The 17,138-nt window shown below is 54.2% G+C and overlaps 1 protein-coding gene across 3 annotated transcripts; it reads right to left on the bottom strand.

Moving 5' to 3' along the window:
- Positions 1 to 2,175: 2,175 nt before the first annotated feature.
- Positions 2,176 to 9,574, bottom strand: HMGB3 (high mobility group box 3). 3 transcript variants are annotated; one of them, XM_053201822.1, is made up of 5 exons: positions 9,462 to 9,574; positions 4,582 to 4,736; positions 4,315 to 4,454; positions 3,663 to 3,837; positions 2,176 to 3,194 (listed from the first exon to the last, which is right to left on the bottom strand). In XM_053201822.1, exons 1-5 carry the CDS (start codon positions 9,505 to 9,507, stop codon positions 3,054 to 3,056), a joined length of 657 nt encoding a protein of 218 aa, XP_053057797.1. In that variant the 5' UTR covers positions 9,508 to 9,574; the 3' UTR covers positions 2,176 to 3,053. The 3 variants fall into 3 exon arrangements, with proteins under 3 accessions (XP_053057797.1, XP_026909209.1, XP_026909210.1); XM_027053408.2 differs by lacking the exon at positions 9,462 to 9,574 and adding an exon at positions 6,968 to 7,088; XM_027053409.2 differs by lacking the exon at positions 9,462 to 9,574 and adding an exon at positions 6,781 to 6,915.
- Between the last annotated feature and the right edge of the window lie 7,564 nt (positions 9,575 to 17,138).

Here is a 17,138-nt window from a genome sequence, read left to right as displayed (position 1 = left end):
TACCCCTCTGGCTGAAGGGTTGATCTAGGTTTTGGAATCCTCAACACTTGCCCTTTTTGGATGGTATCTCTCCATTAAAGAGTTCAGATTCTTGGTTACAGCAAACCTTGTACTTCTAAAACCTTGATTATAATCAACCCAAAATACTGAAGTTTGGTATCTCAAACAGATTGCAGACAGCCCACTGATTACTTTTTGGGAAGACTGATTAAGACACTTTATTACAGAAAATGAATGCATCCAATGTCCCCAAATACATTTGTGACAAGAACAGACACACAGGAGACACAGACAATAGTTGCTACATCACAGGCCTTGTTCTTTCCAAAGTATAAAACATCATTCAAAAATGGGGTGACGGGGTTGGGAGAGAGGTGGTTGGAGAAAGCAGGTACCGTCCTTTTGATTAAAAAAAAAAAAGTAATAGGTTGACATTGCAAGAAGCCTTAAGTGGTGACACCATCCACTTGTAACATCTCAGAGAAGCTACAGACCATCATACTATTGAGAGGAGCCACTTTGTGCTGGGGTGAAAACGTGGACCAAGTGGCCTTAGTTGGAATCTTTAGAACTAAATGCCTTAGTCAAAGATCACTCAGCACAAGGGGGGGGGGCACAAAAGTGTCATCCCCTTCCATAGCTGGCCTGTCTAGCTACAACCAGATAGTCACCACCTAGCAAGTTAGCTCTCCTTTGGGATTACAAGTTGAGCTTCTCTTCCACGTTTGATGAGGTTGACCAGTTCCGAAATCTTAGCCTGGTACATTATATGTCAGGAGGCAGCAGCTTTAGCCTACGACGCCAAGCCATGGCTTAGAGGAAAGCGACAAGAGCATGGCTGAGGCAGGGGGGCAATCCTGGAACAAGTGCCTCTGGGCAAACCTCAGGACCAAGGGTTTTTCAATTAGTGGTCGTTTTCTAGAGGAGCTAGAAGAACACATTTAGGACAAATGGTTCTGATGTGAAAAGGAATGGCTATGAATACAGATTACAATTTGGGCCAGTGACCATGACCGTGACATACCCATCCGGGACAGGACAGGGTGGGGAAGACACAGCCTGCAGAGGCATGCAAGTTTCCAAACAGTGAATTTTAAGAAAAAAGCTGCTTTCTCCTGAGTCATGTCACGAAAACACTCCCGAGTGCTTCACAGCCTCAAACATAACAGAGTATTCATGCTAGGTGATACTAATGCTCACCCACAATATAGTTTCCTCTATTGCCAATGGTGAAGATGAGTCAGCCCTCACAAGGGTTTTCCACACCACCACTAGCCACCACGGCCATTGCATCACCCCCTTCCCCAACTTGGACAGAATGTTCCACCAGCCACCAACATGAAATAACCAGTGAAACACAAACCGAGCTTCTCCCAGGTTAACAACACGTAACAACCACCTATGTTTGCAATCAATGAACGCCAATTGGGGGCAGGCCGTCCAACTTCACATGTGACGCGTGTGATGCTTAGAAACAACTGATCCTGGCAGCCTGCCTGCAGTTCAGGTGCCCCGAGATGGAGCCTGCAACGCCACCCGCAGCCAGCTTCCTTGGGCTGTTTCGTTCCTTGAAGAGGTAGGAAAACAAATGGATACCACTCCCTACCCCACCACCCTTCCCCCCTCACTGGGGTCCAGTAGACAGAAGCGGTAGCTGTGCAGGATGGTTGTTGTGGTTGTTGAGCAGAATGGTATTCTGCTACATGTACTGGGGGCAGGAGCGATGAAAGAAGAAAGCCTGAACGATACACCATACCCTTAGGAGATTGTTTTTCGCTGTTTAGCAATGAATTTGGCCCACAGCACGGGGTGGGGGGGGGGGCAGGGAGGGCGGTGGCAGGAGGCAAAAAAAAAAAAAAAAAGCCCTGCATAGTAGTCAGCCTCAATCCTAACCGCCCACCTTCCTGCACCTCTGAAGGCTGCTGCTAAAATTTGCCTGGGTCAAGTTATCTTGGCTTCTACATTCAGCAGTTCAGACTTCATCTTACGCCACTCAGACACAAACAAAATCATGCAATACCTTCAAGTAGCCTCTTCATCTCCATTCTAAGTAAGCTGGCCACATTCAGAGAAGATACCAGATGTGCAGGGAGGCTAGTCCCCAAATACAATGGAGGGGGTTGTTAGCTAAGACTGCTGGGAGTCAGAAATTTAGACTGTTATAGTAGAGAACAGTTTTAAAAATGTAATACTGTTTATTTAACTTCAAAAACATTTCGGCATTCTAAACATACAAAAAAATAACAGAACGTTGCAAATTGTGTTTAGTACAGAAGGTTCTTGAACTCTCATTGATGCAGTGGCTCTTCGCTTTGCTGACAATGAAGGGTTCTACGGTTTGTTTCAAAAGTTTAAAACTACCGCACTTAACTAAAAAAGATCCAAACACTTCTCATGCCAGCTGACCCCCCCCTTTTCCACAGCTAAGAATGCCAGCAGAATGCTAGGTCACTATATACAGAAACAAGACAACCTGAAGCTAAACAGATGCCCACTGCAGTGTCCACAGGCCCAGCCTCACAGTGCACGCCCTGAGCTACAGCCCCTCCAAAAGGCATCTTCCCCACAGCCTCAAGCCACGCAAGGAGCATCAATCAAGATTTTGTCTCGGTTGTTCTGTCCTTTTTTTTTTTTTTTTTTTTTACAAACTATAGATATGTACAGTTGAGAACTCAGGATTTCTAGCCAATAACCATAGAGTTAACACCACCTTACAAATTCAAAAAAGAAAATGCCAGAAACATCTTTAAATGCCTTGTCACACCAACAGCAAAGTGCACAGAGTGAGGAGAACACGAGAGCCTTTTCATTTTAAAAATGTTTGGAAATATGTACAACTTTGATACAGTTTCAGGGTGCTCCAGACCCCTATGGCCGCTTCATGTAAACCACTGACAATTTCTAGAGCACTTTGAAGAGACTACAATATGACCATGACCCGATTGTGTAATTAAACCTAACGAGGGCAACAGACACGCCTCAAATAAGAGAGGTGTCAATGACGGCGCTCCCTACTCTAAGGTATTCACAAGGAGACAGATAAACAGTTTTTTTTATTCATCCTCCTCCTCCTCCTCCTCCTCCTCTTCTTCCTCCTCATCTTCTTCATCTTCCTCTTCCACCTTTTTCCGGGCAACTTTTGCAGGACCCTTTGCGCCATCAAACTTTCCTTTAGACTTATAGTCAGCGACATCCTGGAAGGAACAGGGACACATTCCAAATGAACAGACAAGCTCTCCCGCAGCCGTTTTAGGCAATGATGGAAACATGCCGTCCCACCTCAGAGTAAGAAAGCAGGAATGGACAACACATAAGACAGGGCAGCTATGTGAAGTAGGTTTTCAGATATATACAAATTTGGTTCTAAGGCGCTCAGATTTAAAAGTTAAGGGGTGTTCAACAGCACTACCAAGTCCTCCGCCCACGGCGGCCCATGTCATCAAAATTTTTAAGCCTGCCTGCAGTTGTCCCAAAGACCAGATTCTGGCAGAAGCATGAATGCCAGCACTCGCGGCCAATCTTGCAAGGAGATGGTCCGTCACGAGCTATGCTAACTACTCAGCCCACTGAAGCAACCTCACACCCCCCACCCACCCACACCCAGGGCGGCTGACTGCCCACCCGTCCAGCCTGGTAGCCCGGGGACAGCTGGTCCGCCTCACCTTCTCATACTTCTCCTTCAGCTTCGCTGCCTTGTTGTTGTAAGGCTGCTTTTCACTGTCACTTAAGTTATTCCACATCTCGCCCAGTTTCTTTGCCACATCTCCAATGGAGATACCAGGGTTTGTAGATTTGATCTTGGGGCGGAATTCTGAACAGAACAGGAAGAATCCAGATCTTGGGGGGAGAAAATTGTATACGTTAGATGAGAACCCACAAAAACGTGAGCTTAAGCCAAAAATCCCGTTCCTGAGCTCACATACTTCCTACCGCTTGGACACCCCCCTAATGTGTGATACCATATAGACAACGTGACCAAGTGGTAGCTTCCAGAAGGTTTAAAATGCTTCAAAAATACCTGGTTCTTTCTCAGTCTCTCAGTTACTGGGAAAAGGGGAGAAAACGTGCCTAAGGACCCTGATGCCCAGACCGGGCTGCCTCCTTCCCAACAGAAAGGCCAACAGGCAACCAGAAGCACACAGCTCACAAATACTCAGCCTTAATGGCGGACTTCCCTGGCCCAGCCTTGTTAAAGCCCCAAGTATAGAATACTTTGCAGTGTATCTCAACATTTTTTAGGTAATGTGTCTTCTTAAAATCTTTCAGGTAGAAGGAAAGCTCTTAACTGTTATCCTGAATCCTACAGTCACTTACGGTGGCCTTTTGGGGGCATTAGGGTCCTTCTTCTTCTTGCCTCCCTTAGCTGGTCCATAATCCTTCATTTCCCGATCATAGCGCACTTTGTCTGCCTTTGCCATTTCATCAAATTTAGACTTCTCTTTCCCAGACATTGTCTGCAAAGAACAGGCAAGATGAGTCCAAGAGGAAGAAAACAGTCCCATGGGGCTACTCTGGAAGTGAGTAACCCCCTGCATATGAAATCCAACTAAGACTACCTTGAAGGACACGAAAGAAAAGTACCTTCCACCTCTCAGAGCACTTCTTGGAAAATTCTGCAAAATTGACAGGGACCTCTGGATTTTTCTTCTTATGTTCTTCTCTGCACGTCTGCACAAAGAAGGCATAAGCAGACATCTTGCCCTTTGGTTTCTTGGGATCACCTTTAGCCATCCTGACTGTGATGGATGAAGGCAGAGAGACAAAGAAAAACAAATACAATGACTAAAACAGACCTAGGAGACATACCAAAGGCAGAGCAAAATTAAAATTAACGTTGCCATGAGGAAGCAGCCCCCCACCCAATGCCTGATGCCACTGGCAGCTGAAGGCAGAGTCGGGAGGAAATCAGCTTCACTGTCGCTTGTCATTTAACTTTTGACCAGCATGAAGCGCGCTGGTTTGCGAGTTACTTCTCCGAGAGCGATCAAGTTCTCCAAATGGAACCGACCCAAGTGGGGTGGCTGAGCGCTACATTCCGATTCAGAGCGACTGCTACGCTTTGAAAACTACAACCACAAACTGGGAAGGGCGTGGGGAGGACACCTTTGTAGGGGTGCGGGCGGATGCCAGAAGCTTGAGACCAATGACTTAAGGCTAGCTGTCAGCTGTTTAACTCCTGTGTTACAGACAAAAATATGGTCACCGCTGCTACATGCGAGATCAAAGCAGAACTGTAAATAGGGAACATTTGAAATTTCACTATTGCTGACGCGTTTTTGGCTTATAAAAATGGCTTTTGCAAGAAAGGTGATCTGGCAAGTGAGCAGCTATCCCTGTACTAGTAGTTCAAATCCGTCACTTTGTCATTATCTAAAGGGGGAGAGGATGCCAAAAGGGCTAGTCTTGCTCATCTGTAAAGCGGAACGCATGTCCAGCCAGGAATACTTTCTCCAAAGTTTCCAAATAAAAATGCAGCTGTGGCGTGTCATCGTCCCTGTCCCACCCCCCCAGCTTCCCGCCATCTTTTCCTTTTCCCACACCCAAGGTCATCATGTAAAACTAAAGCGCTCCCCTTTGCAAGGACCGACCGAGGGGCTGCGTTAGGGCCCCGCAGTGGCTGTGCGGGTGGGGCGGGACGGGGCGCAGGGGAGCCCGGGGCTGGCAGCGGGCAGCCGGGCTCGGCCCCGTGCTGGGTCACCCGGACACCCATAATTCACCTTCCATTTTGTCAAAAGCTTCCTGATGAAAGAAACTGCCCCTGAAATCCCCCGCTGCCACCCCCGGGGGGCGCGCGGGGCCGGGGGCGGCGGTGGCAGCAGCGCGCCGAGGGCGCGGAGCCGGGCCGGCAACGGCGGCGGCGGCGGCGGCGGCGGCGGCAGCGCCCGCCGTGCCTCCGAGCCCCGCTCGCTAAAATGGCTGAACCGCGCGCGGCCGGCGCAGGCGGCGGCGGCAGCGAACAAAGCGGTCCCGGCCCCGCCACCGCCGCCGCCGCCGCCGCCGCCGCCCGCTCGCCGGCCCCCACCCCGCCCTGCCCCGCCCGGGCCGCCCGGGGGCGCGGGGCGGCGGGGGCCGCGGGCCGGACCCCCCACCCCCCCCGCCGGCGCGGGGCGCACTCCTCGGGATAACAAAGGCGCCCGTGCAGCCATGACGCTCGGCCGCGCCGGGGCCCGCGGCGGCGCCCCCGGCCCTTCACGCCGCCAGCCCCGGGCCCCGGGCACCGGGGCCGAGGCCAGAGCCCGCTCTGGAGCCCCGCCCGCCCGCCCGTCCTCCCCTCGCCGGAGCCCAGCATCGCGCCAGCCATGTTAGCGGCGGCGGTGGCGGTGGCCGCCAGCGGGCAGGCGACGAGCGGGGGGCGGCCGGCCCGCGCACCCCCGGGCCGCCGGGCGCTCCCGCGACGGCCATGTTAATGCAGAAGCAGCAGTGCAGCCCGCGGGCCCGCGCGGCGCCCGGCCGAGGCCGGGAGCGAAGTTTGCCCGCGCCGCAGCCCCCGGCGGGCACCGGCCGCCCGTCCCCCGCCGAGTCCGTCCCGGGCCGGGGAGCACCCGGCCCCCTTCCCAGTGCCGCCGCCCCGCGCCGGGACGCGCGCCGCCCCAGCCCGCAGCCGCCCCTGGGCTCGCGCCGCCGCCGCAGCTGCCCCAACATCTGGCCTCTGGGGTCCTCGGTCCCTCGGCCGCTGCCCTGGGGGGCGGGGGCAGGGCGGCGGCCGAGGGCGGCTCCCCGAAGGGGGGCTCAGCCCCGACTGCGGGGAGCTGAGGATGAAGCATTGAAAAGTTGAAACACCTGAATTGCTTCTTCCTTCCCCGCCACCTAGCAAGAAGGAAGGAGAAGGGGCGGGAAGGGCGCGAGGACGACAGGCAGGGGGAGGCGGCGGCGGGGTGCGCTCGCGGCGGCGCGGGCCGGAAAGTTGTGCGGGCTCTGCGGCGGCGGCGGCGGCGGCGGCGGCGGGCGCGGGCGGTGCGAAACGTACCTGTATTGTTCGCTAGTCTGGGCAGCGCAGGGCACGACGCGCGGCTCAGCGCTCCCCAGCCTCGCGCTAGCTGCCTCCACGAGAGCCGCCTGATTGGCCAGCGGGCTCCGCCGTTTAAAACAGCCTCCTCGCCCGGCCATTGGCCGCGGGCCTCATGCATATTAAACAGGCGCGGGCGCCCATTGGGCGCGACCGCTGGGATCATTCATTCAAACAGAACAACCCGCCGGGGCTGGCTGCTGAGGCAAAACAGAGGAATAATAATATTCTCGCTTTTCCACACCGCCCCCCGCCACCCCTTTGAACCGAGCTGGGATCTCAAAGGACTTTGGAGGGGTGGCCCCGCCATTCCCGGAGGCCTCGGCCTCTGGCGTGGGAAGACGAGGTCGAGTCCGGCTGCTCCAGCCTCTGCTCCCGCCCCGCTGCGGCCTGGGCGCCGCTGGCCCGGTCCCCTGGCCCCCAGGCAGCCCCTCAGCCCCGGAAAACCTCCAGGGACCGAGCGGCAAGGGTCGACGGTCCTCCACCTGTACCCAGTTTCGACACGGCTCCGCGGCGGGGACCCTGCCTCAGTTCGCTGGCTCCTCATTGCAGGTGGAAGACAGCAGCTCGCTCGCCAACACCTCGGGATATAGGCGCTAGGGCCATGCTGCCCCTCCCGAAGGGGACCGGACTGCGCTCCTACGGATCGCGCTCGGCTAGGCTCTCTGCACTAACTGCCAGAAAGTCGATTTGTGCCTGCATTCGCGGAAAGGGCGAGCTAGATGGGCTAGAGGAGGAAAACGGAGTTTGGCAAAAGCAGAGAAATTGTGAGACATTGTAGTTTTGTGGGCAGGGACCCCCTCTCAACTGCCTCAGTTCAGGCCCACATTCCCTCTGCTCTTCTGATAACACACCCTGGTGAAGAATAAAAGTTGTTGGAATAAATGAATGGACTTTCACTTGGCCTTGGCTTTGCCACTAGCTGGTGATATGGCCTCCAGCAAGTCACTTCTTTGCGGGGGGAGGGGTCAGGCAATGGTTTTCAAAATGCAAGGGGTGTTTGGAAGTGCCCCATGACTGGGAGTCCTTGCTGGAATTTTATAAGAGAAGGGAATGGCCAGTGATGCTAAATGTTCTGCACTGCACATGACAGTCACACACAAGAAAGTCATTTCCCACTCCAAAAGCTAGTATCAGCCTTGTTGAGAAACATGAGGACCCTTCCCTCTTTGAGGTACCACAAGCTTCCTGGAAAGAATGGAAGAAAAACGAAGGATGAGGAAAAGGAGCACATTTTAAGGGCTGAAGTTTGGAGAAAACAATGTAAGAGGAATCATGAGCTTTTCTATAGGAATTTCCCTTTCTAAAGCACTTGAGCCAAGATATCCAGCTATTTATAATTCACATATTTAGAAATGAGACCCACCAGAAGATGAGTGTTCTAAATGCCGTTTCCAGAAACTGTGTCTGAGTTTGAGGTGGGCAAGGGAGTTGACTTCGCAAGTCATGTTCCTTGCTACCCCCACCCAGCTCTTGCCAGCTCCTCTGAGCCCCCTGGGAAGGCCTGAGCCCTTGCATCTGGCACTGCTAGGCTTCCATCATTAGGGATCCAACTGAGACCAAAACACAAGGTAGTGCCACTTTTGACAAGAGCTGACAAGCAACAAGTCACTTCCCCAGGTCCCCAATTTAAAGACTCTCAGGAATGCAAATATCTTAAGGCCACCTGGTCCAATCCTTTGCCTTGTCTTGTTAGAGCTAGCTGAGTGGTTGCCTACCTTCTGCTTGTATATCTCCACTCCTGGGGAGCTTACCACCTCACTTTGGGGCTGTCTCTTCCATCTCAGGCAATCTCTGAGCCTTGGGGTCACCATCCTGCACATATCACAATTTCTTACCCTTCAGGGATTTCATGGCAGGCCAGGTGTCTTCTCCAGGCAAACGGCTCCAGGCTCTACCACGATGCAGTTCTCAGGGTCCAACCTGCCCAGACCACTCCCTCCTGCCCTGTCTCTGCCATTCCCAGAGGGGAGCAGGGCCTCCACATGTGATCTGACCACTGTCTCCCCTCCTCCAGAGGAGGGGAGCCTCTCAATGTCGTTAGGCCTTTCAAGGCCCGAGATGTGACTTGGGGTCTCAGGTGGGACAGGAGTCTCCTTCTGATCCAGCCACTGCCTGGTGTACTGGCCACATCGGGAAGCTGCACTTAGCAGCTGGCAGGTACCAAGGTGGGGGAACCAGAGTGGTCAACCTTCAGAGCCCACAAGGCACTACCTGGGGGGCCCCTGGGTGGATAGTGAGGTTCACACTTATAAGCAGAGGCAACTTACAGACAGCACATGTATACACACTCCCACCAGGGCACACTGAGGGCATTCCCAAAGACAGCAGCCTGAAGGCCCCATCTAAAAGAGACTGTACAGTAAGTGGTGCCCAGATACCACCCTCAAGACCCATTCTTTCCCACCCCCCTGCCACAGCCCTGCCCATTGGTCTCCTATTTCTGTGGACATACTTCGAATGATTAAGGGGTTCGTATTCTTCAAAGGAATGATTTCCATCTCTGCTCCTGAGAAAGTTCCTCCTTCTATCAAGCCGAAGCGCTTGTCCAGAAGCTAACGCCTATGGACACTGTCGTTAGAACTTCACAGAACATGATTATGACATGGCTGAGTGAGTCAGAGATCTGAAGATGGTTGCCATGGTTTCCTGCTCCTGCTGCCCCCCCAAAATGCACATATCACCCCAAGTGAAAACTCATAAGAAAACCCCAGCAGAAACTCATAATTCAGTTCCATGTTCAGAAGGGGGGTGAGGGGATGTGGGGGTGGGGCAGAGGCAAGGTCCTGGGTTTGGGGTCTGTCAGTGACTTTGGGTTTGCTTTTAGCTATGTCACCTCACCTCTCTCAGCCTCAGTGTCATCTCTCAAAGGTGATCTAGCCCACCTATCCACCCTAGCCACTGTGCAGTCTGCTTGTGAACGAGGTGCCTGAAGGTGGTCTGCTTGTCATCACCACCTGGGAAGGGCTAAAGAGCAATCTGGAAGTTGAAAAAAGTGACCAAAAGTCAGGGGTGCCCGGGCATGGCCTGGACTCAGGGGGCCGGAGGCAGCCTGCCTCCTCTGTCTGCAGCAAAGCCCAGGGCCACGTGACTTGTAGCTCCAACTGGTCAAGGTGATGGAGGGCACTCTGGGCCTCTTTCTGCCCTGGCCGGCACTGGAAAGCACTTTAACCACATTAATCACCTCAGAGGCCCAGCACCAGGCCAACCCCATCCACAGAAGGGGAACCTCAAACCAGAATCCCCTAAGCTGCTTGGCTGCCTGGGAAAACCTTGAAAGTAAATAGGAAATAGGGAAAAGTGTGGCAAATGCTGTTTAACGGGGTTTTCAGTTCCTACCAACTCAAGGCCCCCAAAAGATTAAAGACAGTCCTCATCATTCAACAACAAAAATGAAAGCCTAGTCCCCTACCTTCTTCTCCACTCCTCCCCTACTGCACCACCCTACCCCCAGGTCTTCCTGGGGTTGCCCAAGGCTTAAACGCGGCCTCCGCGAGGCTCAACCTGGGCAGCCTCCTTTCGAGAATTCATTCAAGTGCAGCCAGAGTGGATACGGGGTGGGGCCAAGTTTTAGAATCTTTTAAAATATGTTAAGGGTACTGCTGTGAAGATCCTACTGGAAGCCGACCCTTTCAGGAGGGGTCTAAGAGCCTTTGTAATTCAGATCTTCACAGGTAGGGAGTCTTTAACGGCAGGCTCCCAGGCCCTCCCTGGGGCCCTGCCCTACCCTTCTCACCCCCCCCCCCATCTGGTTCCGGGCCTGGAACCTCCCGTCTCCCCTCCCCCTCTGCTCTTCGGTGGGAACTGCATTCCAGCTGGACTTTTTTTTCCCTAGGGAGGAAGATGTTCTCAGAGGTGGTCAGGGTCTCTGGCTATTATAAGTTATTGTAAGTACACAGCTGGGCAGAACCTTCGGGGACCGCTAACCCAGCCTCCTCCTGACGCAGGGGACTGCACGGGAGTCCACAGGAGTCACGCCCGGCGCACCCTTAATAGCTCAGCCCCACCGTGGGCGCGCCGGCCACAGGCGAGCTGGCGGGGGGGCGGGGGGGGGGGTACGGGAAGGGCAGCCGGCGGCCCCGGAAAGCAGGGGCTCCTGGCTCGGGAGGCCCGCCCTCGCTCTCCCGCCGCGACGCCACGCGCAGGTCTGGCCGCCGGGGCCTCCCGGGCCGCGGCGTGCGCGTCCCCGACCGGCGCGGCCAGGGTCTCGCCTTCCCCGGGCGGCTCCGGCCCCTGCGGCGGGAGCGCGCGCCTGGGCCACGACACCGGAGGCGGCAAGTGGGGCAGCAGCGCGAGGGTGGCTGGCCGCCGCCTCCCCGCCCGCCGCCTCGTGGGGACACGGCCCTGGCCACCACGAGCCAGCGGCCCGGGCCTGCGGGCGAGACGGGCCTGGCACGCAGGGCCCCTGTGCCCTCCAGGCCCGTTCCCGCGAGCGCGCTCGGGGCCGGGGCTGGGGCTGGGGCTGGGGCGGGGGCGGGCCGCGGCGCCCCGGCAGCCACGGGCCGGGCCGGCCCCGCGAGGTGGCCGCGCCGCGGGGTAGCGGTCAGCACGGCGCCCGCGGCTGCTCCCGCCTCCCCGCCCCCACCGACGTCGCGAGGCGTGGGAGACCGGCCCTTCGGTGCCTGGCTCGAGAGCTGCCGGGGCAGACTCTGACTCAACTGAGCAGCTAATGGGCCGGGACCCCCTGTTCGGGGAAAGGTAGGAGCTGTTTCTCTCCAGCCGGGCCGGCCGCAGGGATTCACGCTCCGAAGGGATTCCTGCGGGGGGGGGGGGGGGGGCGGGGAGCTGAAGACTGCCGCTCTGAAAAAATGCCACTGGAGTTGCTAGTTTCTGAAATGCACCCCGTTTCTTCTTTCCGGGCCTGTTTCCCACCACGAAAACGGGGGGCAGGGGCTGGTCCCTGGGGTCCCTTAGGGCATCAACGTGCTTAGGATTGCCGGTGAGGCCTCACAAAGGGAATGGTTTTCCTATCTTCACTCGCTCCCTGGTCTCCCCCCACCCGCTCCAAACTCAAACCCAAAAGGTGGTCCTCTGCATGCACCAGCCCCAAGTTAGGAGGACTTTACAAACAGGCCCCATGGATGATGAAAGAAGCTGACTCTGAGGTGCATGGCCCTTGTACTGACCACACTTGTCCCCACCCCCTCAACTTCAGTCTGTAGTCAGAACAGCAGCTGGCGGGCTCTTAAGTCAGACCCTGCTCCTCCTCTGCTCCGGACCCTCCAACCATTACCTTGTTTCCACAGTCTTCCCAGTGTCCTTCAGGGGCTTACACAAGCCACTTCCCAACACACACACCTCTGATTCTATCTCTCAGTTCTCTCCTCACCCTGCCCCCACCTCATTCATGAATAGCAGCCCCAGGACCTTGGCACTTGCTCTTTCTTCTGCCTGGGACGCTCTTCCCCCATAAAGATGCACAACTCTCACCCTCACTTTTTAGGTCTCTGCTCTAATGCCACCTTGCTGATTGATGGGCTCCCCACCTGACAAGTGGCCACAAGAGGACAGAGACCTCTGTTCTCTTTGCAGTTTCCCCAGTATGTGTCGCAGAGCAGCCACTCCATTCAAATTTGTTAACCTACAAATGCATTTTCAATTGACCTTGATGCTCTAGGTAAGCCCCAGGGCAAAAGGACTTCCTTACATTCTTAAGACAAAGTCTCTGTCCTCAAGCAATGTGCAATCTAGAGAGTAGACACACCAAAAGCTATCAACAGTCCAGGATGAAATAAATGCCAAGACAGAGGGGCCAGCAAAGTAGAGCAAGTAAAGGCCAATAAGCAGCCTTTATTCTGATTGTGAGTGCAGCCAAGTCTGGCAAGGCTTTCTGACTAAGGGGGTCACTTTGAGCTGGGCACCGAGGGTTAGCGAGGTTTCCATGGGCAGAGAAGAAGCAGATTACCCTGGGCTGTGGGGAAAGGAGAACACGTTAACCGAGGTGTGGATGTGTGTGATCTGGTGGGAGGACCCAAAAGCTAGAGTGGTCAGGGAGGGCCTCAGTGAAAGGGTGTCCCCGCAGACGTTCTCACCTGCACGTTCCCACAGGCCCAAGGCAATAGGGAGCCGCTGCAGGATTGGGGGCACATAGTGACCCAATCAAACTTCTGAGGAAGCTCTCCCTGTTGCTGAGGAGGGATGGGCCAGAGGGGGCAGAGGCAGAGGGCTGGGGACTTGGGTTTGGGATCTGGGCAGTGAAGGTGGGGAAAAGTAGGTGGATTTGTGCCCCACCCACCTCCCATCCAACCTCCAGCCAACAGCAAGTGTGATCTTTTTTCAAAGTGTAAATCTGACCTTCTTGTCAGCCCACCCGTGCCCTCTCGTCCCATTGCAGCGAGGACAACATCCCTGCCAACACACGTTTCTGTAGCCTCTTGTACCTTGCCCTCCCCTTAACCGTTAACACCAGTTCCCTCGGGGGGCCATCCCCACCTCGCTACCAGAAGTGCAAATGTGTACCTGCTGTTCGGCTGCCCGAACCCAGTCCCCTTCTGGGGCCTGGGCAAGGCCTACCCACCCTGGAGACCTCAGCCCAGTTACTCCCCAGGGAGGCTCCTGAGGTCCACCAGACCACACTTTCCTTTCTCTCTCTGGCACTTCTCCCAGCGCTCACTTGGCCACTGTTTGGGGGATTGCTTGTTAAACGTCTGTCTCTGCTGGGCTTCTGCCCGGCTAGCGCAGGGCCTGGGACCCAGGAAACACTCGGAAATGCTAGATGGAGGAATGAACTCCTGGGGAAGTGAAGGCCTGCCTGTGTTACTGGATGCTCAGTGCAGGGAGCACACCCTCTGTCTGGTTGGGGAAGAGGCCGATGAGAAAACTCAAGGACAAACGCCAACTCCAGAGAGGACTTAATTCAGCCAAGCAGGGGAGTCCCTCTGTGTGTACATCTGAGGGCAGTCCCCTCTGGGTGCCTGGTGCCACAGGGCAGCACTGGGGAACTGGAGGGGGCTGGGTCGATTTTCAGCACTAATCAGGACTTGTTTGCAAAGGGAGCCCCATGGTCCAGTTAGCACCACATAACTGTGTGACTCGGGCAGACAACCTCAGCTCTCTGTACCTTCGTTTTGCCATTTGCAAAACGAGACCAGCAACAGGACCCACATCATAAGTTGCTGTGCGGATGCTATGAAGCACTTGGCGCAGTGCCTGACACCAAATGAGCACTTGAGAAAGGTTCACTGTTGGAATGGTTCCCTTGGACTTCGCTCTTAATTCTTCAGACAGTGCAGAAGAGCAGCCGTTGGAGAACAATCCCAACATCTTCCCTAGCGAATCGCCTCTCTCTGGGCTATCTGTGACCTGAGCCGTAGGATCAAGGCAGGCTGGACCCATGTATCTGAATGCACGCACCTACACCCACACTAGCACTACCTTAATAAGCCTTCGTTATGGAAATCCATGGTGGGGTCCCAGTCTTATGTACCTGATCCTGAACTAGCAGCCTAGGAGTGCGGGACGAGGCTGTGCTCTCTGCGGTCACAACTTCAGGGCACCTTGGAAAACCCCTGGACAAATCCCAGAGCCTCACTTGTCCTCAGTTTCCCCTTCTGTATACTCAGTAGCAGTAGTATCTAGCCACACTCAGGCCGCTGGAGCGTAAGCTCCCCAGGGCGTCGATTTCCCTTTCCATGGTCCCCACGTGCCTGGACAAGCACGAACACTGGCTGAGTGAATGGATGACGGTGCACCGCTTCTAAATGTCGCAGTGAAGTGGAAAAGGTATCTTTGTCTTCGTAAACAGGTGTCCTTTGTTTGCCAATCTTTTCAGATTTTTCTGGACAGCTTTTTAGATATGATGTGACTCTCAGATCAGCCAGATCAGCCTGCCTTGAGATAGTTCAAGTAAAAGCCTTTTTTTTTTTCTGCCCTCCATAATTTATCTGGCTTATCATCTCAACTTTCCACTTACCCTGGGATATGTTTGTGCCTGGCCTGCCCAATTCACCAGCTGTTGGAGAAAAGGACAATCAGATAAAATGATAAGGGTAAACATAAGCTACAAATGGCCCAAGTCAGATCAGAGAACATGATGATAATGATAGTGATGATAATAATAACGCTACTGTTTTGTTCCGTAACAGTTTACAAAGTGCTTGCACGATCTGCTGTCTCACCTGTGCCCTACAAAGGTCCTGGGACATATTTGGGCATATTTTGGAAAAATTGAAGCCCAGAAAAACATCTCCTGCCTCCCAGTGTCTTTCAGAGGCGCTTCACTGCCTGGTTGTTACCAGTGGGCAAACAAACAAAGAGACGGTGGACCCACGGAGCACATTTCCTGTGTCAGTGACCATCCAGGATTCTTCTACCTGCCTACAGCCACACACAGGGTCAAAGGGCCTGTGGGCAATTGCTGAAGTCATCAGATGGATGACCTTCCAGGGCCTTGCCCCAGTGTGTCCCAAACCAAGCTCCCCAACCTTGGCCCCTCTCCCATATGCATCCCCAAAGGGTGGCACCACTACTGCCACCGCCCCCCCATCATCCTGCCTGGCTCCCCTCCCTCCCTCATCTCCCATATCCATGCTCTCTTCAAATCCCGTCAATTAGATCTCCCAAATATCTTCCAAATCCAGATGTTTCTCCCCACCTCTCACTACTGACTCCATGATCGTTGGATCAAACCACAGAAAGATGCTTCAAGATCCAGTTCCAGACAGGTTCGTGCCACCAACAAGCACTACCCCCGAACACCTGGCCCCAGTCTCATACGTAGGGGTCCTGTGATGCACCTCAGCATGGTCACACTATTCCTAAGAGTCAGAATGCCGTGAGTGTTCTAGTTGGTTCTGCACCTGCCTGGCTCTTTCCACCAGACCTGGAACGCCCTCAGGGTCAGAACTGCCTCCCATAGCTCTCTAGAGGGCCCGCCGCCCTGCAAAGGGTTTGGTTCCAACTCAGATCTGGTATTCAAATTTGAATGAAATTGAAGTGGCTTGGCAGTGTCGAGAGATGAGGGCCAGCGTTGTTTGGTCATAAGAGGAGCAACCTAAAACCTATGAGAAAAAAAACAAGAGTGAGGATAGCGCAAGACCCACAGTGGCCTTCCTGCCGCTGGTGCTGCAGCGGCCTCTGGGAAATGTCTCCTGCTAGCTTCCTGCCTTTAATCTAAGAACTGGGTGATGATAATGATGATGATAAGCTAGAGATCACACAGAAAGCCAGCTTCTGGAACACTTGATTGGGGGATCTAGAGAGAAGAGAGTATCAAATTATGCATCACCCTCTCTCTCCTAGATCTTGCTCCACAATGTGGCTTGTGATTATGTGATGAGCTCAGCATATGTTGCTAGCTAATTTAAATATTTATGATGAATTTTCAAAGCACCTTTTAGCATGCCAGTGTTGACATTCTATAAATCATAGAACCTTACAGGTGAAAGGGCAATTAGCATCTCGTGTGAATTTTGCCTTTTCTAGGTGGGGAACCAAGTAGTTCCAGAGACGGCCAGGAGCTGGCTCAAGGTCCCACCGGGCTTAGTGGCAGAGCTGAGCCTGGAACCAATGGCCCCTGGCTCGCTGCCCTGAGCTCTGCCCACTGCACCACACTGCCCTCCTATCCCAGCAAAGTAGGGACTGGAAAGCTTCCTATGCTTTGCAAATGGAAGTGGGTCACATTTTTACTGCGCCAAAGGAACAAGAGGCACATAGTTATCTGAAAAAGAAAATGGATGTGGATGGTGAGACAGTTTAAGGCTGGGAAAAGTGCACATGACCTGTCCCTTACTCCCCAGTGGTGGCACCATTGCTATTGTCCTGACTGAATGAACTCGCCTTTGGAATATACCACACTGTTCCTGCTCCAAAGGGTTGGGGATGGGGAAAGAGTATCCCACCAACTGAAGTTCCCATTCAGGAACTCCAGATTGTACAGCAGCCTCAAAGAATGAGACTTTGAGCAGGACAGAATGTAAGTCAATCCTGGCAAGGATGCATAAGTATGCATCCTGGTGGGGATATTCCGTAGTTGGGTTATGTTCTGGTGAGCACGGGATCTTGTCCTGTTGTTTTTGACAGTCTTGGATACCAAATTGCACTGAAGGTGTGTGGTGGGTTCAGAGGTCAAGAGCATGGGCTTTGGAGTCAAGGGTACTTGGGTTCAAGTCTGAACTCTGTCCCTTCCTAGCTG

This window comes from Acinonyx jubatus, chromosome X (genome assembly GCF_027475565.1).
Source record: "Acinonyx jubatus isolate Ajub_Pintada_27869175 chromosome X, VMU_Ajub_asm_v1.0, whole genome shotgun sequence".
NCBI lineage: Eukaryota > Metazoa > Chordata > Mammalia > Carnivora > Felidae > Acinonyx > Acinonyx jubatus.
This window is presented reverse-complemented; position numbering and strand designations above follow the sequence as displayed.

Excerpts from the sequence above, each read along its gene's own strand:
- HMGB3 (XM_053201822.1), bottom strand. The coding sequence starts at position 9,507 with ATGGAAATCATTCCTTTGAAGAATACGAACCCCTTAATCATTCGAA. Across the intron at positions 4,455-4,581 it reads AGTGCTCTGAGAGGTGGAAG|ACAATGTCTGGGAAAGAGAA; the intron begins GTACTTTTCTTT and ends TGTTCTTTGCAG. Across the intron at positions 3,838-4,314 it reads AATGCCCCCAAAAGGCCACC|ATCTGGATTCTTCCTGTTCT; the intron begins GTAAGTGACTGT and ends TCTCCCCCCAAG.